The sequence below is a fragment of the Macaca nemestrina genome, unplaced genomic scaffold (genome assembly GCF_043159975.1).
Source record: "Macaca nemestrina isolate mMacNem1 unplaced genomic scaffold, mMacNem.hap1 Scaffold_49, whole genome shotgun sequence".
Lineage (NCBI taxonomy): Eukaryota > Metazoa > Chordata > Mammalia > Primates > Cercopithecidae > Macaca > Macaca nemestrina.
In genome coordinates this window covers 198,813-222,569 of record NW_027257681.1, presented here as the reverse complement: position 1 = coordinate 222,569, position 23,757 = coordinate 198,813, and the positions used below count along the sequence as shown (strand labels likewise).

The 23,757-nt window shown below is 53.5% G+C and overlaps 1 protein-coding gene across 1 annotated transcript in view; it reads right to left on the bottom strand.

Annotated features, from left to right (window-relative positions):
- Nucleotides 1-1,013: 1,013 nt before the first annotated feature.
- LOC139361426 (SH3 domain and tetratricopeptide repeat-containing protein 1-like) overlaps nt 1,014-23,757 on the bottom strand; it is a 43,182-nt gene continuing 20,438 nt past the window's right edge. The window contains 12 exon segments of the mRNA XM_071090021.1: nt 1,014-1,427; nt 4,554-4,750; nt 5,714-5,854; nt 5,857-5,869; nt 6,576-6,698; nt 8,811-8,896; nt 8,899-8,957; nt 10,157-10,209; nt 10,211-10,338; nt 13,857-14,199; nt 14,201-15,513; nt 17,246-17,287. Of these exon segments, the coding sequence (XP_070946122.1) occupies nt 1,170-1,427; nt 4,554-4,750; nt 5,714-5,854; nt 5,857-5,869; nt 6,576-6,698; nt 8,811-8,896; nt 8,899-8,957; nt 10,157-10,209; nt 10,211-10,338; nt 13,857-14,199; nt 14,201-15,513; nt 17,246-17,287 (2,756 nt within the window). The 3' untranslated portion in view covers nt 1,014-1,169.

Here is a 23,757-nt window from a genome sequence, read left to right as displayed (position 1 = left end):
TTCTGGGGAGATGAATACATTTTGAAACTAGATGGCGTGGGTGGTTGCACAGGACTGTGAATGTATAAATGCCACCACATTATTTGCGTGGAAATAGTTAATTGCATGCGATGTGAAAATCACCTCATTTAAAGTGTTTAAAAGAGGGGTCTGGGAGAGTGCAGTGTATGTGAGAATCACGTGGGACACCCACAGTCTCTGAACGTCAGTTTCCTTGCATAAACTGGCAAAGAGACCGTGTGAACTGTATTCCCTGGGGCCAAGAGATTCCAAGAAGGAAAACCTGGGATTCCTGGGACTGGGATGAGGGCCGGGGTCCGGAAGTGGAGTGGGTGGGTGGGGACAGCTGGGGGACAGCCTAGATAAGGCTTTCAATACTGGGTAGCAGCGTCTACACAGGCGGAGATCCCTGCATCTCACTTCCCGCAGGGCTGACCAGTGGCCAGAGGTGGGACTGGCCAGGCTCGGACCAACCGAGTCTGGGAGCAAAGGACATTGAGTGAGGGATCCCCGGGGCCACCCTCACTGGCCTGCGGCTCTCCTGACACCACGAGAGAGGTCCAGGAGCTGACCTTGGGTCCTAATGGGGGACACCTTCCTGGCTGCAGGCTGGCAGGGTGGTGTGGTGGTCAGTGTACTGGGCTCTGCGTGTCCGCCTCTACCTGCTGTGTGACGGTGGGCCAGACACCTAACCTCTCTGTGCCTCTATTTCTTCAATGGCGAACAGGGACACTAGCAGCTCCCACATCTGGGCACAGTGGCCTGAAGGTTAAAGGCAAGGGTGGCACGAGACCTACAGCAAGAACTCTGAGCAGGGAGAGCAGGGAGCTGCCCAGAGTTCAATCACCATCTCCCCTCTGGCTGCCGAGGAAACCGAGGCTAATGGTGACCTGGCCCAGGTCTGTTGGACTCACGGTCCTTCTCATCCCCAAGATCAGAGGGCTGCCACCAGGGAAGGAGCTGGCCCCTAGACACAGCCCAGGAAGCACACAGGGAAGGATGCCATGGGGACTTCGGTATGTTTTTGCAAAAAAAAAAAAAAAAAACATTTATTGCTATTTGAACCCTGCTTTTATGCTTCCATTACCCAGAAAATGAGCTACGGGAGACACCAGGAGAGGCAGGAGATCATCCTCCTTGCACAAAACCCACTCCCTCGGATACTGTCCTCAGCGAGGGTGGCTGGAGGCCAACCAGGGGGCCCACCCGCAGAGTGGCAGAGGAGGTAGGTTGACCCTGTGGACGCTGAGCTCTGTGGCGAAGGTCCTGGCCTTCTGGTAGAAGAAGAGCCACTTCTCGCAGTCCAGGAGGAAGTTGTGGGAGATGGTGGCTGGCTGCGTGTAGATCTTCAGCTGTGCCTTCTTGTTGCCCAGGTCCACGGCGGCTGCCAGTGCCAGCTGGTAGTACCCGGCTGCATCAAACGGGTCCTGAAGGGGACAGGTCATGGTCAGCAAAAGGGGGACTCGGAACCCGTCTTCCCAGAGGCCGTTCCTGTCTCCAGGTCATTCCACATGTCCTTCCGATGCTGGCTCGCCCCAGGAGCCCCGAAGCCTGTGACACTGCTGTGGTCTCAGCTGCAGGAGGTGGGGATGACCCTGACACCCCTGGAAGCCTTCCTGACTGTCCCTACGCCCCACTCACCCCAAGCCTCCTGCCCCAGTGCCACCCTCTCTGCAGGCAGTGGCTGCTTTCCCCATGGGCTGAGGTCAGGGCAGATCCTGCCTGCTCTGAGAGTTCCATGCAGGACCCGTGGCTCCAAGCCACAGCAGGGGCACGGTGTTGAGTGACCCAGGCTCCCCTCTGGCCCCTGTCCATGCTGACCATTTCCAGGCCCTCCACGGGCCAGGCCAGGTACAAAACCATCTCACAGGTGTCCTCTCTGGCAATGTTCCCTGAAATATTCACGGAGCGTGACTCCCCAGACATCCACTCCCATTGTCAATGCGTCTTTGGCTCAAACTCACCATCCCTGGGTTGGGATGCCGCCTCCCAGACCTCCTCCTTCACCCTCCCATCCCCCACCCGGCTTCTCCCCAGGCACCTCCTCCACATGGCGGTCACCCAAGGGACCTCTCTGAGACCCATGCCTGGCCTGTCCCTCTTTACCATCTCAAGATGGCTCCCAGGGCCAATGACAAAGTCCAAGATGCAGCAGTCCATTCCCTCACTGCCCCGCCCCACACACGGAGCAGGGGCGTGAGAAGGCCCCGAGTCACCGCCACTGCTCATCCAATGCCCCCTGGCCCAGCCGAACACTGGACTCTGTGCTGGGTGCATGGTTGAGCCTAACGTCCTTGCTTCCAGTCTGAGGGACCTGGGAGTGAACACTGACCACACAGGGTGGCCCGGGCTGTGGCAGAGGGAAGCCCAGGAGGCCCCAGACTCAGCCGGGGGTGGAAGGCAAAGGCTTCCTGAAGGGGTGGGGGTTTCCCAACTAAACAGGAAGGAGCCAGGCAATACATATGTCTCTGCGTGTACCTGTGCATGTGAATGTGCGTGTTTGTGTTCCTGTGCGTGCATGTCCCTGTGTGTGTGTCTGTGTGTACATGTCTGTGTGTGCGCGCCTGTGTGTGTGCGTGTGCCTGTGTGCATTTGCGTGTGCATTTCCATGTGCCTGTAGTGTGTGCTGCAGCTAGTGAGTGACAGCGTGAGCCAGTGAACACTTAATCCACCCTATTCCAGGGCTCACTCTCATGTGTAGACTACAGGGGACCCCATTTTAGAGGCAACTGGCAAAGATGCTCATTTACCCCTGCTTCTCTGCCAGCCTTCCAGGTCCCATCAAGCCTGGCTTTTTCTCCCACTCCTCTGGGCCCTGGGTCCAGAGCCTCCTATACAAGGAAGAGGGTGTAGCCTTGGAAAGACAGCCGCCCTTGGGGAATTCCAAGGGGGCCTCCCTCTGGGAAGCTGGCCTGTGCTGACAGCATAGTCACGATGAGGCCCAGAGGGCTGTGCATGGGAAGGAGGGCTGTGCATGGGAAGGAGGACTGTGCATGGGAAGGAGGACTGTGCATGGGAAGGAGGACTGTGCATGGGAAGGAGGGTTGTGCATGGGAAGGAGGGCTGTGCATGGGAAGGAGGGCTGTGCGTGGGAAGGAGGACTGTGCTTGGGAAGGAGGACTGTGCATGGGAAGGAGGGCTGTGCATGGGAAGGAGGACTGTGTATGGGAAGGAGGGCTGTGCATGGGAAGGAGGACTGTGTATGGGAAGGAGGGCTGCGCATGGGAAGGAGGGCTGTGCATGGGAAGGAGGACTGTGTATGGGAAGGAGGGCTGTGCATGGGAAGGAGGACTGTGTATGGGAAGGAGGACTGCGCATGGGAAGGAGGGCTGTGCATGGGAAGGAGGTGAAGGAGGCCTCTGTCCCTCGACCCCAACCGTGGACTTTGGTCTCTCAGGTACTACTTGGCGCTTTCCTTTCTCCTGGACGGGCGGAGTGGGCGGCAGGCTTGACCAAGAGAGATAAAGGCCTCTTCTGGGAGGTCCGTCCCCCTGGGTCCCTGGCGAGCCCCTGAGCGGTGAGCAGCGTCCCCCTGGGCCTGATACTTGGCACCTCCCTGTCTGGCTGGGACTTGGGAGGCCACAGAAACCACGTCTGACCACCAGGTGTCGCCAGTACTGGGCGGGGGCCTCCCGGGCAGCCCCAGGCCTGCGGTGGGGTATACGGGGCAGGGTCTTAGGGCTGCCCCAGCTCCTCATGTTGTTCTAAGGCCCCCAAGATCTCGGCCCCTGGACTGGAGTGCCCTGGCCCCTCAGCCCGTAAGGAGCACTGACACGAGGCTGGTGTGATGCTAAGGAGGGGCGGTGCCTGCTGGGCAGATGGGTGGAGACACCACAGGTCTCAGTCTGCCAATCTCAGCTCTCCACCCCTGCAGGGCTGGGGGCAGAGGGAGCACAGCACCTCCCCTCGAGACACACCCGACCGAACAAGGCCTCAGCCTGGCTGGCTGGGGCCCCGCCCCACTGCACCTGCCCTGAGCTGAGGTTTCCCTGTCTGTGAACCCAATGGTAAGACATTGGTCCCACCCCACCCTTCCTGGGTGATGTGAAGATTCAAGGTGTCTCGGGACTCCAGGAAGGAGTTGCTCAGTGCAGGCTGGCACCCTGGGCAGGCTTCCTAGAGGAGGCGCCAGGATTTGGATTGGATCTTGCAACGTAGATTCAATGTGAGGATGATGCCGTCCTCTGAAATGTCACTCTCCCGACCCTGTTTTGTTAAATGCACCTTGACACTTGACTGTCAAGACTCAGCTTTGGTGTCACCTCCTCCAGGAGGGCCCCCTGACTACAATCCCCCTTCTTTACCCAGAGGCCACCATTGCCCACTCATGTGTCAGCCTCCCTGGCTGAGACTGAGTTGAGGGTGGGGCCTGGCCATCTGGGGAGCTGGATTTTACCTGCTAACCTTGCCGGCTCCTCCAGCTGGGTGTAGAGCTCGAGGGAGGCCACTGGGCCATTCCTAAGAAAGGCTGGAACCCAGGCCTCTGGGGTCCGGGTGGAGATCCCACTCCAAGGGGGCCAGGAACACCCCGAGCCCTGCTCCTCCCCACCCACCTTCAGGTCGTAGAAGATGATGTCACCGAGCACCAGGTACACCTTCACGTAGTAGAGGGTCTCCTCGTCGAACTCCAGCGGCGAGTTGCAGAGCTAAACGGCCTTGAGGTAGAAGTGCTCCGCCAGCTTGCCATGGTCCAGCCGGTGGTGCAGGGCGGCCAGCCGGTGGTAGGCCACGCGTTCGTTCAGCCGGTCCCCTGGGGAGCAGGCCAAAGGGGCAGGTGTGAGGATGTGGCTCCCTGGGGCAGGGAGGGCACAGGCCCCTCAGGAGCAGGTATACAGATCCCAGGCAGCACACCTGGCTTGTCTCCAGGCACCTGTGGTCACCCGGGCAGCTCTGGCCATTCCCTTCCAGGTTCCCAGACTCACTTTCCCATCTGCAAAGCAGAACTAATAAGGCCTGCCCCTGTCTACTGAGAGGCTTTGGCAAAGTCGGACTTGGATGGCCCAGTTCTGTGCCTACACATAGCCACCTGCCTTTGCTCACTGGTTTTAACCAGGGGAGCCCAAAAGCCATGCAGTGCAGGTGCTCCCGGGCTCCCCGGCTCCAGGCAACCCACAGACGTGACATCCGACTCCTCCTGGGTGTGTCATGATCAGATCCCCCTACCTTGGGGAGTCAGCTGCATACCTAGTGTGTACTGGGCCACGGGGCACAAGGTGCTGGGGCATGTGGCCTGCCTAGGGTTCCCTGTCTCTGGAGGGGGACAGACAACCCTGGCACAGCACCAAGGGGTGCACGGCCATAAGGGGCAGACTGCTGGAAGGGGAACTGGGATTTTATCAGCCAGAGAACCGTGTGGTTGATGAGGGTGGGAAGGGCACAAGAGAAAGGGAATGTGCCACTCAGTCTGGCACATACAGGGACCAACGAGATGCCTGGCATGTCTGGAAGGCAGAGGGCACACTGGACGGCCCTTGTGGTCAGCAGCGGGAACAGGCAGAGGAAGTAGAGCTCAGTCAGGCAGGGAGCTCTGCACTGCGTGAGAGACCTCGGGCTGTGCCCCACAGCCGGACGGGGAAGCCAGTTGGGCAGATCTGCCTGCCTGGACAGGAGACCAGGAAAATCCAGCAGCTGTTTCAGCTCCTGGCCTGCAGACCTGGAGGCTGGGCTCTGGCAAAGTGTGGGTCCTGGCAGGGCGGGGGCTCAGGGGACTTACCCAGAGTGATCCTGAGTGCTAGGGCCATGTAAGCAAACTCCAAGTCCTCCTGGGGCTCCTCCAGTGTGGCCAGCAGTGACACCAGCTTGTTGCACAGCTGTAGCTGCAGCTCCACCTTGCGGTTGCCCGTAGTCACTGCCGGGGCAGGGCCCGGTCCTACCACACAGGCAGGTGGGGTCAGGTTTCCCGCAGCACCCACCTTGCCCAGCGCCCTCCTCAGAGCTCAAACACGTGCTTGGAGCTTCCCACACCCCAGCTACCCCTGCACCTCGACACAGCTCTGTGCTCTGGGATAACACACAGTTCAGACATCCAAGTTGGGGGCTGAAGAGTCACCTGAGGCCCATCCAGCTACACCCGATAGCCGCAGACCAGCCTCTCCCACCTGGGCACCGGAGGTCTGACTGGGGGGAGCCAGCACTCCTCTCTGCTCTAAAAACACCACATTGATCTGTGCCCAGGGCTGAGCCACACCGTGAGCTCAGAGGAAGGGAGAAGCCGTCCCACTTCGGGGTGCGTGCAGACCTGGGCCTCCCACTGATATGCTGTGTGTCCTTTGACATGTCCCTGTGCCTCTCTGAGCCTCAGTTTCCTCATCTGGAAGATGGGGACAGGACTTCCCACTCATGGTTGCTTGAGGTCATCAGGTACAAGAGTAGAGCCATTGTCACGTCCAGGCCCCGAGAGTTTGTCCCAGGCAGTGGCATGGTCAATATCATTCCCGGTCAGACCACTTGGAAACTCATCATGTGCATGGGTGGCCCTGCCTCCATTTGGGAGGCCTCTACCCTGCCACACCTGTGCCTCAGCCCTCCAGGTGCCCCACTGAGGCCCACCCACATCAGCCCACAGGCCAGCTCACCCGGTAGAAGGACATGCCTTCCTCCCGCTCCCAGGCCCCATTGAAGAAGATGTCTCCAGCTGCCTCAAACAGCTCCAGCCCCAGGTTGGGGTCGCCTGTGTACAGGTCCACATTCTGAGCCACCTGAGAGGAGACAAAAGTTCCCTCAAGACCCACACCTGGCGAGGTGGCTATGCGCATCTTTGCCAGGCTCCTTCCTCTCACACAGTACAGGTACACTTGAGCATTTTTCAGAACCTGTGCATGAGGGCTGCCCCCACCACTGGCATGAGGACAATGAACTGATGCTCCTGAGTGCTAGGAAGTGACTGAGCAGCTGCAGCCCAGGAGCCCGACACCTGTGAATCCTACCATCAGGGCTAGCCCTAGCCCACTCCCCCTGCACTCAAACCAGTCTCCGTGGCCCCCAGATTGCTGGGAGCCCAGCCCCTGGCTCCTTTCTGCGTTGCCACATCCTTGCCACATCAGCAGTGTTTGTGGGTGGGCCTGGTCCCCTCTTGGCCATAAGCTCTTCATCCCTCTCCTCAGCTCAAGGAGGTATACAGCAGGTGCTCAATAATGAAAGCTTCATCAGTCTCGTGGGCTTCACAATTTGTTCCAGATCACACTGTGTTTGGGAAAGCCTCTGAAAACAGCCACTATGATAGATTCATTTTGTAAGCAGATGTGCCACATGTCGCTTGGAGCAAGTTCTTCTGTGTGTTAATTGAGTGGTCACATTATTTGAGCATGTGCTGTATACCAGCAGGTGCTGTGCACTGTGAGGGGCCGCGCCTCTGCCCTCAGGGAGAAGATGCTGGCCACCGGGGGAGGATGTGAGGGAACCAGTTGGAGGAAGGGAAAAGGCACACAACAGGTGCTCAGCAGTGGCTTAGGAATGAGTGGGTGGATGGATGAATGGATGAGGAGATGTAGACACATGGATGGATGAATGGGTGTGTGGATAGATTAATGCTTGGATGGATGGATCGATGGGTGGGTGGAATGATGTGTATATGTATGTATGTATGCGTGGATAGACAATGTATGGATGGGTGGAGGGTAGATGATGTATGTACATGTGGATGGATAGATGGTGGATAGACGAATGTATGGATAAACAAATGGAGAGATAGATGAATGCAGGGATGGATTAATAGGTAGATTGGTGGGTAGATGGATGAATGATGGATGGATGAATGGACGAACAGCTGGATGGATGGGTGAAAGGATGGATGATGGATGGATGGAAGGATGAACAGGTGAATGGATGGATGATGGAAGGATGAATGGACGGATGGATGGATGAAGAGATGAATGGATGGATAGACGGGTGAATGGATGGATAAATGGATGGATGAATGAACAGATGGATGGATGATGGATGGATGGATGGATGGATGGAAGCATGAACAGATGAATGGATGGATGATGGAAGGATGGATGGATGGATGGATGGAAGGATGAACAGGAGGTGAGTGGATGGATGATGGAAGGATGGATGGATGGATGATGGAAGGATGAATGGATGGATGGATGTACACATGAAAAAGTGAATGGATGGATACACGGGTGAATGGATGGATGATAAAAGGATGGATGAATGATGGATGGATGAATGGACACTGGGATGGATGATGGATGAATGGTTGGATAAATGGATGGATGGATAAATGGACGGATGGATCGATGGAAGGATGAATAGATGAATGGATGAATGATGGAAGGATGAACAGGAGGTGAGTAGATGGATGAGGGAAGGATGGATGGATGATAGATTGATGGATATATGGACGAATGGATAAATGGATGGATGAATGATGGATGGATGAATGATGGATGGATGGAAGGACAAACAGGTGAATGGATGGATGATGGAAGGATGGATGGATGAAAGGATAGACGGACGAACAGGTGGATGGATGGTTGCTGAATGGATGAACGATAAAAGAATGGATGAATGATGGATGGATGAGTGGATGATGGATGGATGAATGGAAGGATGAACAGGTGAATGGATGGATGATGGATGGGTGGATGGATGGATGGAAGGATGAGCAGGCGAGTGGATAGATGATGGAAGGATGGATGGTGGAAGGATGGATGATGGAAGAATGAACAGGTAAATGGACGGATGAGGGAAGGATGGATGGATGGAAGGATGAACAGGTAAATAGATGATGGAAGGATGAGTGGATGGGTGGATGGACAGAGAGTGAACAGCACAGGGGCCCTCCTGCATCCCTTGCCACTCACCTGGATGTAAGGGTCTACCAGCTCGCTCTGCCGCAGGAGGTAATAGATCTTCCCTGCTTGCAGCCAGGCATGCGCCTCCTTCTCTTCTGGAGGTCAATGAAAATTCCCAGACTTCGTTTGGTGTAGTCCAGAGCGGATTTGTAGGCCCTGGAATCACTGGAATCAGACACAGGTGTCAGAACAAGGGCTCTCATCCTCCTGGAACCAGTCTGCCTCCTCCCGTGGGTCTGGTGACAGATGAATCTGGCATGTGGGGACTGGGAACGGCCCTCTTGTGTGTGCAGTGTTCTGCCCTTCCCAGGCTGCTGGGAGGGCCAGGGTGAACACACACGGCATGGGAAAGATGAAGGACATCCTTCTGAGGGAATCGAGCATCATGCTGCCCTGTGGCAGGAGGAGTATGCTAGTCCATCTCCCCTGCCTCCCAGACATGGCCTGTGTCTTCTCCAGACGCACCAGGAGCCGTTAGTGTTCAGAGGCTATCTAGGCCGATGGTTCTCAAGGTGTGCAGGCATCACAGTCACCCGGAGGACTGTCCTTATAGCTTGCTGGCCCTGCCCCCAGAGCTTCCGGCTCCACAGGCCTGGGGCAGGCCCTAGAACTCCCACTTGCCACAAGCTCCTAGGTGACATGGATGCTGCTCTGCTGGTCCAGGGACTACACTTTGAGAAGCATGGCTCTAGCACACTGGCCCATTTTCCTTCTGTGAACCTGAGGCCAAGACTGGAGCCAGTCTCCCGGGTCCCCATGGAATCTGGCCCCTTCCCTGCTCTCTCAGTAAGTCCAACACTTGAGGGGCTGTGACTGCAGCAATGTCACCAGGCCCTGTGGGTGGGGTGGCCAGGGCCATGGTTACCCCACCAGGTCAGCATGCTCGGGGGAAGCCCAGTGGGCCACATATGGGACGTGAGACCTTGAAACCCTGCCCCAGGGAAGCAGGTGACACAATTGGCTCTGTCTTCTGTGGGAGAGAAGCCACAGGTGGCTGCTGTGGTCACATTTAAGGGGACAGATGAAGGCCAGGAGTGAAGACTCAGGGCAGGCAGAGGTCAGATGACAAAGGCCACCATAGTAGGAAGAACAGCCCCGTGTGCATGTACTGTCTCTGCTGGGGTTGAGATGACCTTTGACCCAACAAGGGAGACTCAAGCTGGGACTCACAAGCCAGCAGCAGCCCTGGGACGACCCCAGACCCACCAGCTCAAAGCATCTGATGCCAAGGAACCAAATGATCCAAAGGAAAGGGGCTGAGGAGGCCCTGGGCCAGCTTCCCTGTGCCCCCCTCCCAGCCCCCCCAACCCCCTTGCCCCCCTCCACACCCCCACCACTGCAAAGCCAGCCCTCACCGCTCGGTGCCCAGGGACCGGTAGAGCTGACTGGTGGTCTCCAGGAGCTGCCCCCTCCAGCACCTTGTCGGCCACCTTGCGGGCAAGGGAGAGCTGGAACTCGTGGTAGATGACACACTGGGTCTCGCTGGGCATGACGACGCTGTAGAAGTAGCACAGCCGCTGGACGGCCCGCAGCTGGCCTGGGCAGAAGACAAAATGGAAGACGTCAGCCTCCCAGCATAGAAGCGAGGCTGGCTGGGTTCGGAGGCCCCTGCTCTGTGCTTGTCTCTTTCACACCTCTGTGAACCTGGGCCCCATAGGCGGGGAGCCTGGGCTCAGACAGGCCATGCACCTGTGCAAGGGCAGGCGCCGAGCACACCGTGACATGGGCACAGCTTGGTGCACATGTTCATGGTACAGGCTGGCCTTCTTTACAACTCCCAGGGCCAAGGTCCTGGCCAGGCTCGGCCCCTGCACCAGGCCATCTATTTCTGCTTCACAAAGCCCCTCTGGCCAGGACCAGGGCCGTCTTCAGCCTGAGATGATGAGACCAGGGGCACAAGTAGCCCCTGTCTCAGATGGAACCCTGAGAGAGCAAAGCCAAGCGTCATGTCTGCCACACATGGCATCATGTTGGGGGAATGGGGTTCAAAGCCGGCCCCTGGCATTTCCACACATGCTTCTCTCATGCAACCAGGCTCCAAACCCACAGGCTCGCTGGCCTCTCCCAAAGCCAGGGCGCTGGGAACGGTGGAAAGCTTCTGATTTTCTAGTGTCAGAAACATTCCGAACATTAACACTGGAAACCAGGTACGCCAAATGGACATCTGTCACACACGCCCCCCAACAACAGCTGAATACACAGTCCTCTTGAGCGCCCATGGGACATTCCCCATGACAGACCATGTGCCAGGCCACAAAATGAGCCTCGGTGAAGGGAGAAGGACCGAGACCAAAGCAGAGGTGTTCTTCAGCTGTACTGGCACGAAACTGGAAATCGACAGTGAAGGAAACGTGGGAAATTCAAAAATATGTGGAAACTACACACTCCTAAACAACCAGTGAGTCAAAGAAGAGACCATCAGGGAAACTGAAAATTAATTTGAAAAGAATACAAACAAATGCACAGCCCGGGCCAGCACGGTGGCTCACGCCTCTCATCCCAGCACTGTGGGAGGCCGAGGCGGGAGGATCGCTTGAGTCCAGGAGTTTGAGATCAGCCTGGGAAACATGGTGAAACTCTGTCTCTATAAAAAAAAATACAAAAATTAGCCGGGTGTGGTGGTGTACATCTGTAATTCCAGCTACTCAGGAGGCTGAGGCATGAGAATGACTTGAACCTGGGTAGAAGTTGCAGTGAGCCAAGATTGCACCACTGCAACCCAGCCTGGGCAATAGAGCAAAACTTTAAAAAGAAAAAAAATAGCACAGTGTATCAAAAACACCAAGATGTAGCTAAGGCAGTGCTGAAAGGGAAATTTATAACTGTAAATGTCTACATTCAAAGAAAGAAGAAAAATCTCAAATCAAAAGCCTAACTTTCCACCTTGAGAAACTAGAAAATGAACTAAACCCAAAGTGAATAAAAGGAAGAAAATAATAAACGTGAGAGTGGAAATGGGAAGTAAAAATACAGAGAATGGAAAAACAAAAGAGATAATCAACAGAACCAAAAGTGGGTTTTTTGAAAATAATAACAAAATTGACAAATCTTTCACCAGACTGACCAAGAAAAGAAAGATGGGGCACAAAGGACTAAAATCAGAGACTGAGCACCATGGCTCACGCCTGTCATCCCAGCACTTTGTGAGACCGAGGGGGAAGGATCGCTGAGGCCAGCATTCAAGACCCCCCTGGGAGAACATGATAAGACCCCATCTCTAATAAAAATAAATAAACAATTACAAACCCAAGTTTCTAAAATCAGAAATGAAAGAGGAAACATTATTGCCGACCTGACAGAAATAAAAGGATTCCATAAAAACACTACGAACAATTGTACACCAAGAAACCAGACCATCTAGACACAACAGCCAAACTCTTAGAAGGACACAAACTACCGAAAGTGACTCAAAAATGACCCCAAGGAAGCATGTGCGGTGTCAGCCCCGCCCTCGGTCTCCTCGACCGTTCAGCGCAGGATGGGGAGACAGGGAAGCATGATCCCCATTCCCTGGCCTGCATTTCCAAGTCTGAATCCCCCAGCACCCAGGGGAGGGCCTCGTAGGAGGAGGTGCCACAGGCTATTGTGCCAGGAGCCACCGGAGGCTGCAGCGGGGGCTGGGGTGCTGGGTTCCTGGAGGGTCTCCTTCCAGTCACAGAATGCCCCTGGGGAAGAAGCCTGGGTCTGAACCCCCCAACCCTCCTTGGGCAGATGTGTGGGACCGGGGCCCCTTCACACGGTCCTTTCCAAAATCTCATCCCTCCTAGGGCCAAGAGTGGGTGCCAGGCCTGTGCTGGGAAATGAGCACATTCAGATTTGGGCACAGCCCCTGGAGCTCTGGTCCAGGCCACAGGAGGCACCTCTGAGTAGTCTCACTATGCCATGACAAAGCCCTGCAAGGCAGAGGGGAGTCAACAGTATCCCTTGTCTCAGCCATTTCCCTGCACTCAACTTCCTCATCTATTCTCTGCGGCCTACATTTCGGACAGCCCTGCCCACCTACTGTCCGTTCACTGCTCGGTCTGCACTGACTGTTCGATAGCACTCCATGGCTCCCCAGTGCTCTTGGGGAAAAGGCCAAGCCACAGCCTGAGGCCCCAGACCCTGCTTAGCTCTCCAGAAGAGCTTCTCACTATCCAGCACCCAGCCCACCTACTCCCAACTCTGCACCTCCCTGCATAAGCCCTGCTCACTCACCCCCACTCACACCCCACTCATCCCCACTCACACTCCCGCTCACTCACCCCCACTCACACCCCACTCATCCCCACTCACATTCCCGCTCACTCACCACCACTCAAACCCCACCCATCCTCGCTGACTCACCCCCACTCTCTCACCCCTGGGCCTTCACACAGGCTACACCACCAGCCCCTCATCCACACCTATTACTTGACTAAATCCTCTCAACCCTCTGGTCCCAGACTAAAGAGGCTTCCCTCATCCGGGGCCAAGTGCTGCCCCGCCATCACGCCACTCACCCTTTTGTGGCTTCTCTGGCCTGAAGCTCACATTCCCACGCTCAGCACCTCCCTCCCGAGGACCCCACAAGCCCCATTTGTGGGTGTGGCCTGGCACACTCAGCACAAGCTGCTTTTGCGTGAACTGCTCTGTGGCTTTGGGCAATCACCCGCCCCGTGTCCTCTGTGAAGTGGGATGACCGGTACACAGGGCTGCCGAGATTCCAAGCCAACACAGGCACAAGAACTGGCGTTCAGGGCCTGGCTCATGGAGGGGCCCCAAGTCCCAGCTCAGCACAACATGCCTTGATCCCAGGGTTATGTCTAGGGATTCCCAGCATGTAGGACTTTCCATGCTCAAGGCAGGATGGTCCCTGGGCAAACCAGGAAGAACTGGCTGCTTCAGTAGGGCACAGAGGGCCTGGCCCTGCATGGGAACGGCCTGTCTCCAGGGCGTTTGCCAACATCTGCTGCTGGCCATGACTCAGCACTTTCGATGGTGGAAAAACCACCACTTGTTTCCGAATCACAAACCCTAGGTGTGCCCTGACCCAAGTGGTCCCAGAAGGCGCACAGGAGGAACTAGGGCACTCACTCTCCACGTGGTCCATCTCCACGGCGACCAGAAGGGCCCACTCGTAGTAGCCCTTGCACTGCTGGGCCAGGCCCTGGAGGGTGAAGAGGTAGCCCAGGAGTATGTGGGTGAAGTCCCGGCCACACTCCCCACAGGGAAGCCTCGAGAACAGACGTCCAGCCTCCAGGAGGTAGTGCTGGGCCAGCCTGCTGGCACCCGCGTGCAGGCACAAGGTGCCAAAGTTGGCCAGCAACACTGCCTGGTTCCTCCGCTGGCCCAGGTCCCAAGCCACCCATAGGGCGTGGTAGTAGCCCTCGGCTGCCTGCCTCGTCCGTCCCGTCCTCTTCAGAGCCACGGCCACCAATGTTGGCAATCACACCCTCCTGGTCCTCGCTGACTACCACTGCATCCTGGACAGACTGCAGGATGTTCAGGGCCACCAGGCTCTACCCATGAAGCACATGCAGCCAGGCCAGGGCCACCAGGGGGTCCACGATGGCACGGACTCCGGCAACAGCACTGGTTTCCACCGACTGTGTCATGAAGGTGATGGCTGGGCCATGGTAGCCATGGTGGCTGTACGGCTGGGCCAGGCTGGCGTGGAGAAGGCCGCGCAGTGCCTGGCCTGTGCCTGGGGTTAGGGAGGCCAGCTCTCGCCTGAGGTAGTGGGAAGTCTGGGTGGGGAGGCTGTGGGGCTGGAGGGCGTTCTGGAGCACCAGGTTCACGTTCCTCAGCGAACCAGCCAGCGAGTCCTGTGTCCTCAATGAGGCCACCTTGACACAGGTCAGCACCAGGTGGGGCAGGCACTCGCGGCTGTAGATGTCAGCCAGGAGTAGGCAGCAGTCTGAGAGCCACGCAGCGTCTGGGGCTCCCGAGTCCCTGTGCAAAAACAACAGCTGCTCTAGGAAGGGCAGGGCCTCCTCAGGCTGCTTGAGGTGCACGTGGTGCCTGGCCAGCAGGAAGCAGGCCCGGGCCTAGGCCTGCTGGCTCTGGCCACCCACCGCCCACTGCAGCACCAGCTGCAGGAGCTCCCCGTCTGCCTCGGTGCTGCAGATGTGGCCGGGCGTCCCCAGGAGCAGGGCCATGGCTTTGGGAACCACCTGTGTACACTTCTCCCGGTTCTGCTTCCAGTAAATGCCGGCCAGGTTGGCGTACACAGCCACCACCAGGAACAGGTCCCCAAAGCTGCCCTCCAGGACCCCCAGTGTTTCCTCCAAGTACACCCGGGCCTGGGACAGCTTGAGCTTCCTGCTGCACAGCCGCCCCAGGAGGAAGCAGAACCTGGCCAGGGCCATGAGGAGGCCACCTTTCTTGGCCGCCCCTGGGGCCTGTGCCAGGCGCCCAGTCAGCTCCTCCTCGTCGCTAAAGCTGCTGAACATGCTGCTCAGCCATGGCAGCGCCACGTTGTACAGGCCACAGAAGCTGGCCTTGAATCCAGAGGTGTTCAGGAACAGCAGCAGTGATCTCAGGGCCTCTGGATCCTCCCAGTTGTCCTCAGCTTCCAAGCAGAAGGAGGGCTCCTCGGGGTCCTGCAAGCTCACGTTGCTGGATGCTACACAGAGACCCCAGGACGCTGGCTCCTGGGGGCAGCCTGGGCAGGTCTTGCATTGTTCCAGAACATTCTTCACCTTCGGCAGGGTCTCCTGTGGCTCCAGGCCCAGGCAAGGTGGAGGTATTTCTGCAAGTCACAAAAACACCTAGACAGATTAGAGTCCAACAGTGAGTCCTTGGTCCACTTGGGGCAGGATCCCCGCATCCCCGTCCTCTGTGTCCCTGGCGCAGCTTGCCATGAGCCCTTGAGAATTATGCGCAATGCAAACCCGGGGTCTGGAGCACGTACGAACTCCGGGGACACACAGAACACGCAGGCCCGTGGCCCGACTCTCCTACAAAATCACCCTTCTGTCCTGCTTTGTCGCCACCTCACAGCATGGTTTTAGGAGACTATGTCAGCTCAGTGATCCCTCAGAGATGCCTTTCCCTTTAGAAAAAATCAAAGCCTTCTAACTGGACCCATGTATATGCAGCACAACAACTACAAATGTAACTTTTGTCAGCATATTGGGGCCCCCCGGTGGGGTACAGGAATCCATGAAATCCTCAACAGCCAATCAGAGCTATGGATCAGCTCAAAAGCTGCTATGCAAAATTGGTAAAGTCACCGACGGCACAGGACAGGGGTGTTGTACCCATGTACCCAGCTCCTTGCAGGGAAACGGACCATCCCTGCAGGAAGGATGGGAAAGCTTCCAGGCCCCTGTGGCCACTTTCACCTTGGATGGTCTGAAAACCTGAAGCCCACAGTTCCTAAAGGGTTAACCAAGGCCAGACTGCTCCAGCAGCCCACTGGTGTCTGCTGGCTTTGGTGGATTCCTAGCCAAAGCCCCCTCCCAGAGGTGAGCAAACAAGCGCATTTCCTGTTGGAAAACCTGGGATGAAAGGAGGCATTACTGGGAAGGAAAAAACTAGATTTAAACAGACTCTCTGTTTCAAGCTCACATGTAAAAACTATTTTCAATACAAACTGCCTCCTTATTCATCTGTAAAGCCTTGGAATTAAAAAAAATAAATAAATATGATTTAGAGGCAAATGTGACTTGACTACACTAGATGAGCTAAGAAATCTCCCCCACCCGGCAAAGGCACACAGCCCCTCCCAGCCACTACCCTGGCCTCCGGGGCAGCTGGAGAGCCACGTGTCTTTGCTCCAGAGACTTTGGCAGAGAGTGGAACCACCCCCTCCCCGAGGCAAACCTACAACAGCCTTCCCTTCCCCACTGGCTTCCCGGGCCTCCTCTGGGACCTTGTGCCTGCATCCCAAATGTACTGGGATGGATCCCATTCCCAGGGAACTTCCAAGGGCCCTTGGTGCATCCACATCACCAGGCTGTCCACATGCGGGCCCTGTGTGAGGGGAAGCGACAGAGTCGCACAGGGGAGACGGGAGGGCCTCCCTGAATCAGCCCCTCAGGAAGGAGCAAACCCTTCAGGGACCTCAGTCGAGGCCCCTGCAACCTAAGGCTCTGAATTCTGCTCCCCGCTGAGGGCTGTGTGGCCTCCCATCTCTGAGGCAGAGCACAGGGCAAGCTGCAGCTTCTCCAGGTCATGAAAAAGGAACCCACAGCTACGTGTGGGCCCCAGCAGTGGAAAGGATGCCCCACCTCGGTCGGGGACCAGGCGGGGGTCAGCATGTTCATTGGAAGAAGTGTGGGACCCCACAGCCTCCAGTGCCAGAGTAGACGGGAGGTTCAGGCCCACCTCAGGCGACGTCCCCCAAGCCCCCAGCCCGCACCACAGAGGGGTGACTGTCGCATCCAATGCCCACTGTACTCAGCTCTGTCCCCTCCCCCGGCATTACCCCAAGGCCCAACTCATAACCAGAGGAAGCCTGAGCCACTGGCAAAACCCACCTTGTTCCTGTGGCTGTTCGGTCTCAGCTTCCTCTACTGAGTCTGGCAAGGGAGAAAAGAGAAGCAATGAGCACCCCCAGCCAGCACCTCTGCTCCCATGTCAGGTTGAGCTGGTGTCGGTGTTGCAGGGTGAGAGCATTACAGGGTGCAAGGGTTGAAAGTCATATCATCCTCTTCCCTCCTGGATCATGGGAACAACATCACTGGGGCGTGTACACTTTCTGCGATATTGGGAGTAACATCGTCTTCTGTGCCTTGGAATATTAAGGACAATATCACGGGGGGGCGTGTACATCTTCTGCAATATTGGGAATAATATTATCCCCTCTCCCCATGCATACTAGGAAAGATATCAGAGTGGGTGTTCACCTCCTGCGATATGGGGATTAATACCATCTTCTCCCCTTCTGGATATCAGGAAGAGTATCACACGGGGGTGTACGGTGTCTGCGATACTGGGAGTAATATCATCCTCTCAGCCTTGGAATATTAAGAAGAATATCACAGGGTGGATGTACACCCCCTACCATATTGGGAGTAATATCAGCCTCTCCTCTCCATGGATATTATGAACAATATCCCAGGCTGGATGTACGCCTCCTGCTCTATGGGGAGTCATATCCCTTCCAGGATACTCATAACAATATCACAGGGCGGGTGAACACAGCCTGCGATACTGGAACTATTATCATCCTCTCCCCATCCGGATACTGGGAACCATATCACAGAAGAGCTGTACCCTCCCTGCGATATTGGGAGTAATATCATGTGCTTCTTCCATGAATATTAGGAGCAATGTCACCGGGTGGCTGTCCATTCATTGCTATGTTGGGAGTCATGTCATACTCTACCCCCTGGATATTAGGATCAGTATCACAGGGTGAGTTTACACCTACTGCGATATTAAAACTAAGATCATGTTCTCTGTCTCTGGATATTAGGAACAACACCACAGGTAGGTGTACACCCCCTGCAGTATTAGGAGCAATAATATGATTAATTAGTAAACATCAATGATCGATTTTAATAATTATCAGGCTGATCTCGAACTCTTGACCTCAGGTGATCTGCCTACCTCAGCCACCCAAAGTGCTGTAATTACAGGCGTGAGCCACCGCGACCAGCCAACACTTCTTGACATCTCTTTTTGGACCTCAAATTTAGCATGCCAAAAACACATTTGATTCCCCCTGCTATAACCCACTCCTCCCATAGTCTTCCCGATCCCAATAACAGCATCTCTAGTCTTCCAGTTACTCAGGCCAAAATCCTTGACATCATCCTGAAAACTTCTTTTTCTCTCTCTTGTCATCCAACCCATTTAAACTCTCCTTTCAATATATATGCCAGACCTAACCACTTCTCACCTTCCTCATCATTTCCAACCAGGTCCAGCCCTCATCATAGCACTTTGAGTTACTGCAAAAGCCTCCCAATCGCCAGGCACAGTGGCTCATGCCTGTAATCCCAAGCACTTTGGTAGGCCAAGGCAGGTGGATCATCAGAGGTCAGGAGCTCAAGACCAGCCTGGCCAACATGGTGAATCCCCTCTACTAAAAATACAAAACATTAACCAAGCATGGTGATGGGTGCCTGTACTCCCAGCTATTCGGGAGGCTGAAGCAAGAGAATCACTTGAACTCAGAAGACAGAGTTTACAGTGAGCCGAGATCGTGCCGTTGCACTCCAGCCTGGGTGACAAGAGCAAAACTCCATCTCAGGAGGTTAAAAAAAAAAAAAAGTCTCCCAACCCACCTCTCTCCTTCCACCTTTCACCCTGCCCTGCATTCTACCTTCCTCTCCAAACATTTCAGAAGAGAAAAAAAATTATATCCACAGAGAGAGAAAGTACAAATGGGGTGAAATGTTTGGGGAATCTGAGGGAACAGTATATGGGAATTCTCCGTACTATTTTTGCAACTTTTCCATAAGTCTGGATTATTTCGAATTGAAGAATTAAACAAAGAAAAAAAAAAAAAACACTATCTCCCTTTGTGAATCCATCCTGTCTTTCCCCTGGCAACTTAAGGACGCTCTCAACTAACACATCTATTTTTTCATGAACACTAAAAGAAATGTTGCCTAGCTTTGACTTTCTGTGCTTGGCAGTAGAAGTGTGTGTGTGTGTGTGTGTGTGTTTCATATATATGTGTGTGTGCATATATATGTGTGGGTTGTATGTACATATAGAGAGGGAGAAATATATATGTGTGTATATATATAAATATATATTGTATATTTACAACGGTAATGTGTGTATATATATAAATATATGTGTGTGTGTAGATATATATAATACATACCCCATAGCCTGTCCTTAACCAGTTCTAAACTTAGTCGGAAAAATACATACCTAAGCAGAGAATTTCAATTTAATATGATGAATATTTTGATAGAGGGATGTGTTGCTATGGAACACGTTGCTAAGACACAAAACCTCCTAGATGGGACAATGATGAACGAAGTTTTCCACCTATAGGCACCCCCTCTGATATCCCCTCAAACCTTTATAGTTATATGCATTTGCTTCCCCCAGGACCCTGGTTTCATAACGGTTAGTCCTAGAGCCTAGCAAGTTCCTACTACAGCTGGCAAACATATGCCATTCAAGAAACAGTGGCGGAGTGAATGACGAGTTAAGAACCACTTGTCAGCCAGTGCTCAGTAATACAACATGCACTGGTATGCAAATTATATTTTTGTTGAAAGCAACAGCAGGATCACAAATTATCTTTCCAGAGAAAGCAAACCTCAAAAGCTTCTTTACCCTACTAAAGCACGTTCTAAGAAGCTCCCCTTATATAAAAGAAAACCTCCTCATTCGTTATCAATGGCATGTAAACCTAATAAGCCTCCGCCTCTGATGACATCTCTTCCATCCCCAGGGCTAGATAAAGGAGGTTCCGGAAACCCTGGTAGTTGTGAAGGTGGCTCCCAGCTCTGACAGTCTTGAAACCTGCGGGCGCGGAGGTCACACAGCAGAAGAACAACCGAGGCAAGCATCATCAGGCTTCGAGTATGTTTGAACCAGAGACGGCAAATAGGCTGCAGCCAACTGAAAACACCAGAGATTCATGGTGGCCACCTGAGGGGTTGTGCTCTTAAAAAAATAATAATAAAATAAAAATTAAAAAAATTAAAAAAGGAAGAGGTCAAGAATCCATCAGGTCTGACTGAGACGTGTATCAGTGACTAACACCCCGTATGGCAAAAGTACTGTGGTGCGCTTTGGGTACTCACAGCTGCAGCAGTATTCAAAGGCGTGTGTTTCCCTAAGACTAAGCCACGGGAATACCCCCAGCAACACTGCCGGGAGAAACGTCTCCCATGGATTTGGTAGAAACACAGTTGTCTTTAACAAATTAACACTGAATAAATCCTGACTTATTAGAGCCTGTGAGAATGGCATTCTCAATGACAACAGTTATCACTACAATCTCCAAACATCTGCGATCCTGCAGGGAGGAGCTGTGACAGTGCAGGCCAAGTGTCCAGAATGCTTCCCAGACTGCCTGTTAAAGAATAAAAGAAATGAAACCCCCTGTAAGAATGTCTTCCCTCACATTTAGCCAGTTGTTCCTTTGTGTGCATCTCTGTGCTAACATGGCCATTCTTCCCCACAGCCTGAAGTCATATGCTAAAATAAATGAGACTCACATGAAGCCAGAAACGTGCAGATGCGAAGAAACCACCACAAAGGAAATGGGCTGGAGAGTGTGGCCAGGAGGATGGTACTTCCTAGGAAGCAATTACTTCATCTCTGCCCATGAAGCAGGCAGCTGTCATTGTCCCTCAGGCCCACGCCAGCCACTCGAAGTAGGTTCTAACCAAACTACCTCCAACAAGCAATGTAAATACACCACACAATTGGCTTCTGAAAGGACACCTTGCAACCAACAAGAAACTGTAAGCACAACTTTGACAAACTGTGCAACTAAAAACGTTGGAAAGGGATAAACACTGCCACATTTTGACTCAAATACTGTTACGTGGTAGCACTGCGATAATTCACTGAAACAAAGGAATGAATGAGGAATACGTTTATATAGGAATCAGAGGAAGAATGACTAATCATTTAAAGAAATAGGTCAAGAAACTGCTACGTTCAAATGCTACCGTGAGACACTGTCTGGGCCTTAGGCAAATTCACTTCTCTTGGTCCTGTTTCTAGGTTCATCAAAACCCAGCTTTGGACTAGGGAATCTGTTGCTTCCCAAAGCCTTCCTTCTGTGATTCCAGCCCAGATTTTAGGATTTTAGGACTGCTCTCCCACTTGGTATATGAAAGCACTTTCGATGTAGAACAGCAAGAGTACATTTCTGTGTTGAATGCGGCTTGGGACCTACTCTATGAGGCAGAATATCATCATGTAACTTTAAGCATGATGCCAAGGCACACTCTAGATAAGGATAACACATAAGATGTGGCCATACACCTGTGCGTGCCTGGCAGGGAGATGGAGAAGTCTCATTTAATGAAGCCGGGGTGCCTGTTGCACCTGAACATCCTCAGTCCACATCAAGTTCACAACGTCCTTCTGACATCAAACCACAGGTTTCACATACTTTTCCATACTTTCCACCCAAGATTAAAATATGCAGAGCACCGTGGTAAAGACACCTTCATTCCCAGCATGTTGGCTCTCATTCCGTAGAATTACATACTTTCGGTGCAAAATGGTGACCAGGTTGCAGCGGCAAGCAAGACTGGGCTCCGTGGGAACAGCAGGCCCTGCAGGAGCCACCACTCCTGTCTCCACAGTCTGATGCAGCTGCAGAGAAGCTGTGGCTGAGGCCATTCACTTTGTGAGAGAACCGCACAGGAGGGAAAAGGTAGGGAAGGTCGGGAAGAGGGCAATGTCATGCTTCTGAGCCCAAGCCAAGCCATCGCATCCCCTGTGACTTGCAGGTATACACCCAGATGGCCTGAAGTAACTGAAGAATCACAAAAGAAGTGCAAATGCCCTGTCCCGCCTTAACTGATGACATTCTACCACAAAAGAAGTGAAAATGACCGGTCCTTGCCCTAAGCGATTATATTAGCTTGTGAAATTCCTTTTCCTGGCTCATCCTGGCTCAAAAAGCTCCCACACTGAGCACCTTGTGACCCCCACTCCTGCCCACCAGAGAACAACCCCCCTTTAGCTGTAATCTTCCTTTACCTACCCAAAACCTATAAAACGGCCCCACCCTTATCTCCCTTCGCTGACTCTCTTTTTCGGACACAGCCTGCCTGCACCCAGGTGATTAAAAAACTTTATTGTTCAAACAAAGCCTGTTTGGTGGTCTCCTCACACGGACGTGCATGACAGACAGCTGCAGAGCCAGGGAAGGACCTGCGATGAGAACAGAAAAGAATGTGTCTCCCTGTACGCACACTCGGATTTTATGACAATGTGCGCAGGGGGCTGAACTGGATGCCTGAGAACATTCCTCCAAGTTCTTTTGCTGATTTTCTAAATATTGGTGTAAAATCTGAACTCAGACAAAATTTTTTTAAATCACTTCAATCAACATTTTTGTCTAGTGCTCAGCATCATGTCTACGTGATCATCTAGAAAAGCAACTTCTCTTCTAAGGCTCACAGCCTCCTATAAAGTCCCAGGGATTTTACCAGGGAATGCACCTCTCATTCACATCAAGAACACACACAACTACCATTAAATAAATGCTTAATTTGCTTATATAATTTTTTAAACACCCAGATTTGAAATACAATAGAGAAGATAACTTTTGATAGCTCTGCTTTCCAACTGCGAACTGCGGGTGAAGAAAATAACCTGCCATGATTTCTAACCAGTCAACAACCTGTCTTCCCTGGCTGCAGTAGGAACAATCTTTCTGAGCTCAGGAGGAAAAAGAACCCAGCTGGTTAGGGGACAGAGAATCATCAGTTCTCAGTGGGCTCCCCGAGTCCCAAATCCCCATGTGATACGTGGAAGTAAAAAGCTATCAATGACCAAGCATCTGAACACTTATCCCGCCTCGCCATCTGATTCTCCTGCCATGCAAATTTAAAATTAATAAGCCTGCTGTTAGAGAACAGAGTTGGTGCTGCATCTGTCTTCCTAAAATTATGGATAATTACCAGCCCACAATGGCTTCTAATCAGATTTGAGTAGTCCCTTAGACAGGAAGCTAAAGTACCTCAGCCCTAAACTGAGAAGAAAACAGAAACTGGAATGCTCTAGGTTTGATTTTTTACCCTTTGTTCTAAAGTTGCTGTTCCCGAATCTCCTTCTAATGTCTTGTTTATAAAATGTATGAGAAACAGGGAAATTTAAAGACATGATAGAAATGGCCACTTTTTCTAGGTACAAACTTTGTGAACATTATTTTCAGCTGCTGGGCTTTTTCTCCACAAGTTGTGAGCCTGGAGTACATTTTCTCCCTCGTGGTTACACATTCAGAGTCAGGGAAGGTGGCTTTAGCAGTAAAGAGGGGAGTGCAGTGAGAAGTGCCCGGACACTGAGAAGGGCAGACAGGGACTCTACCTCGGTGGTCTGCAGCACT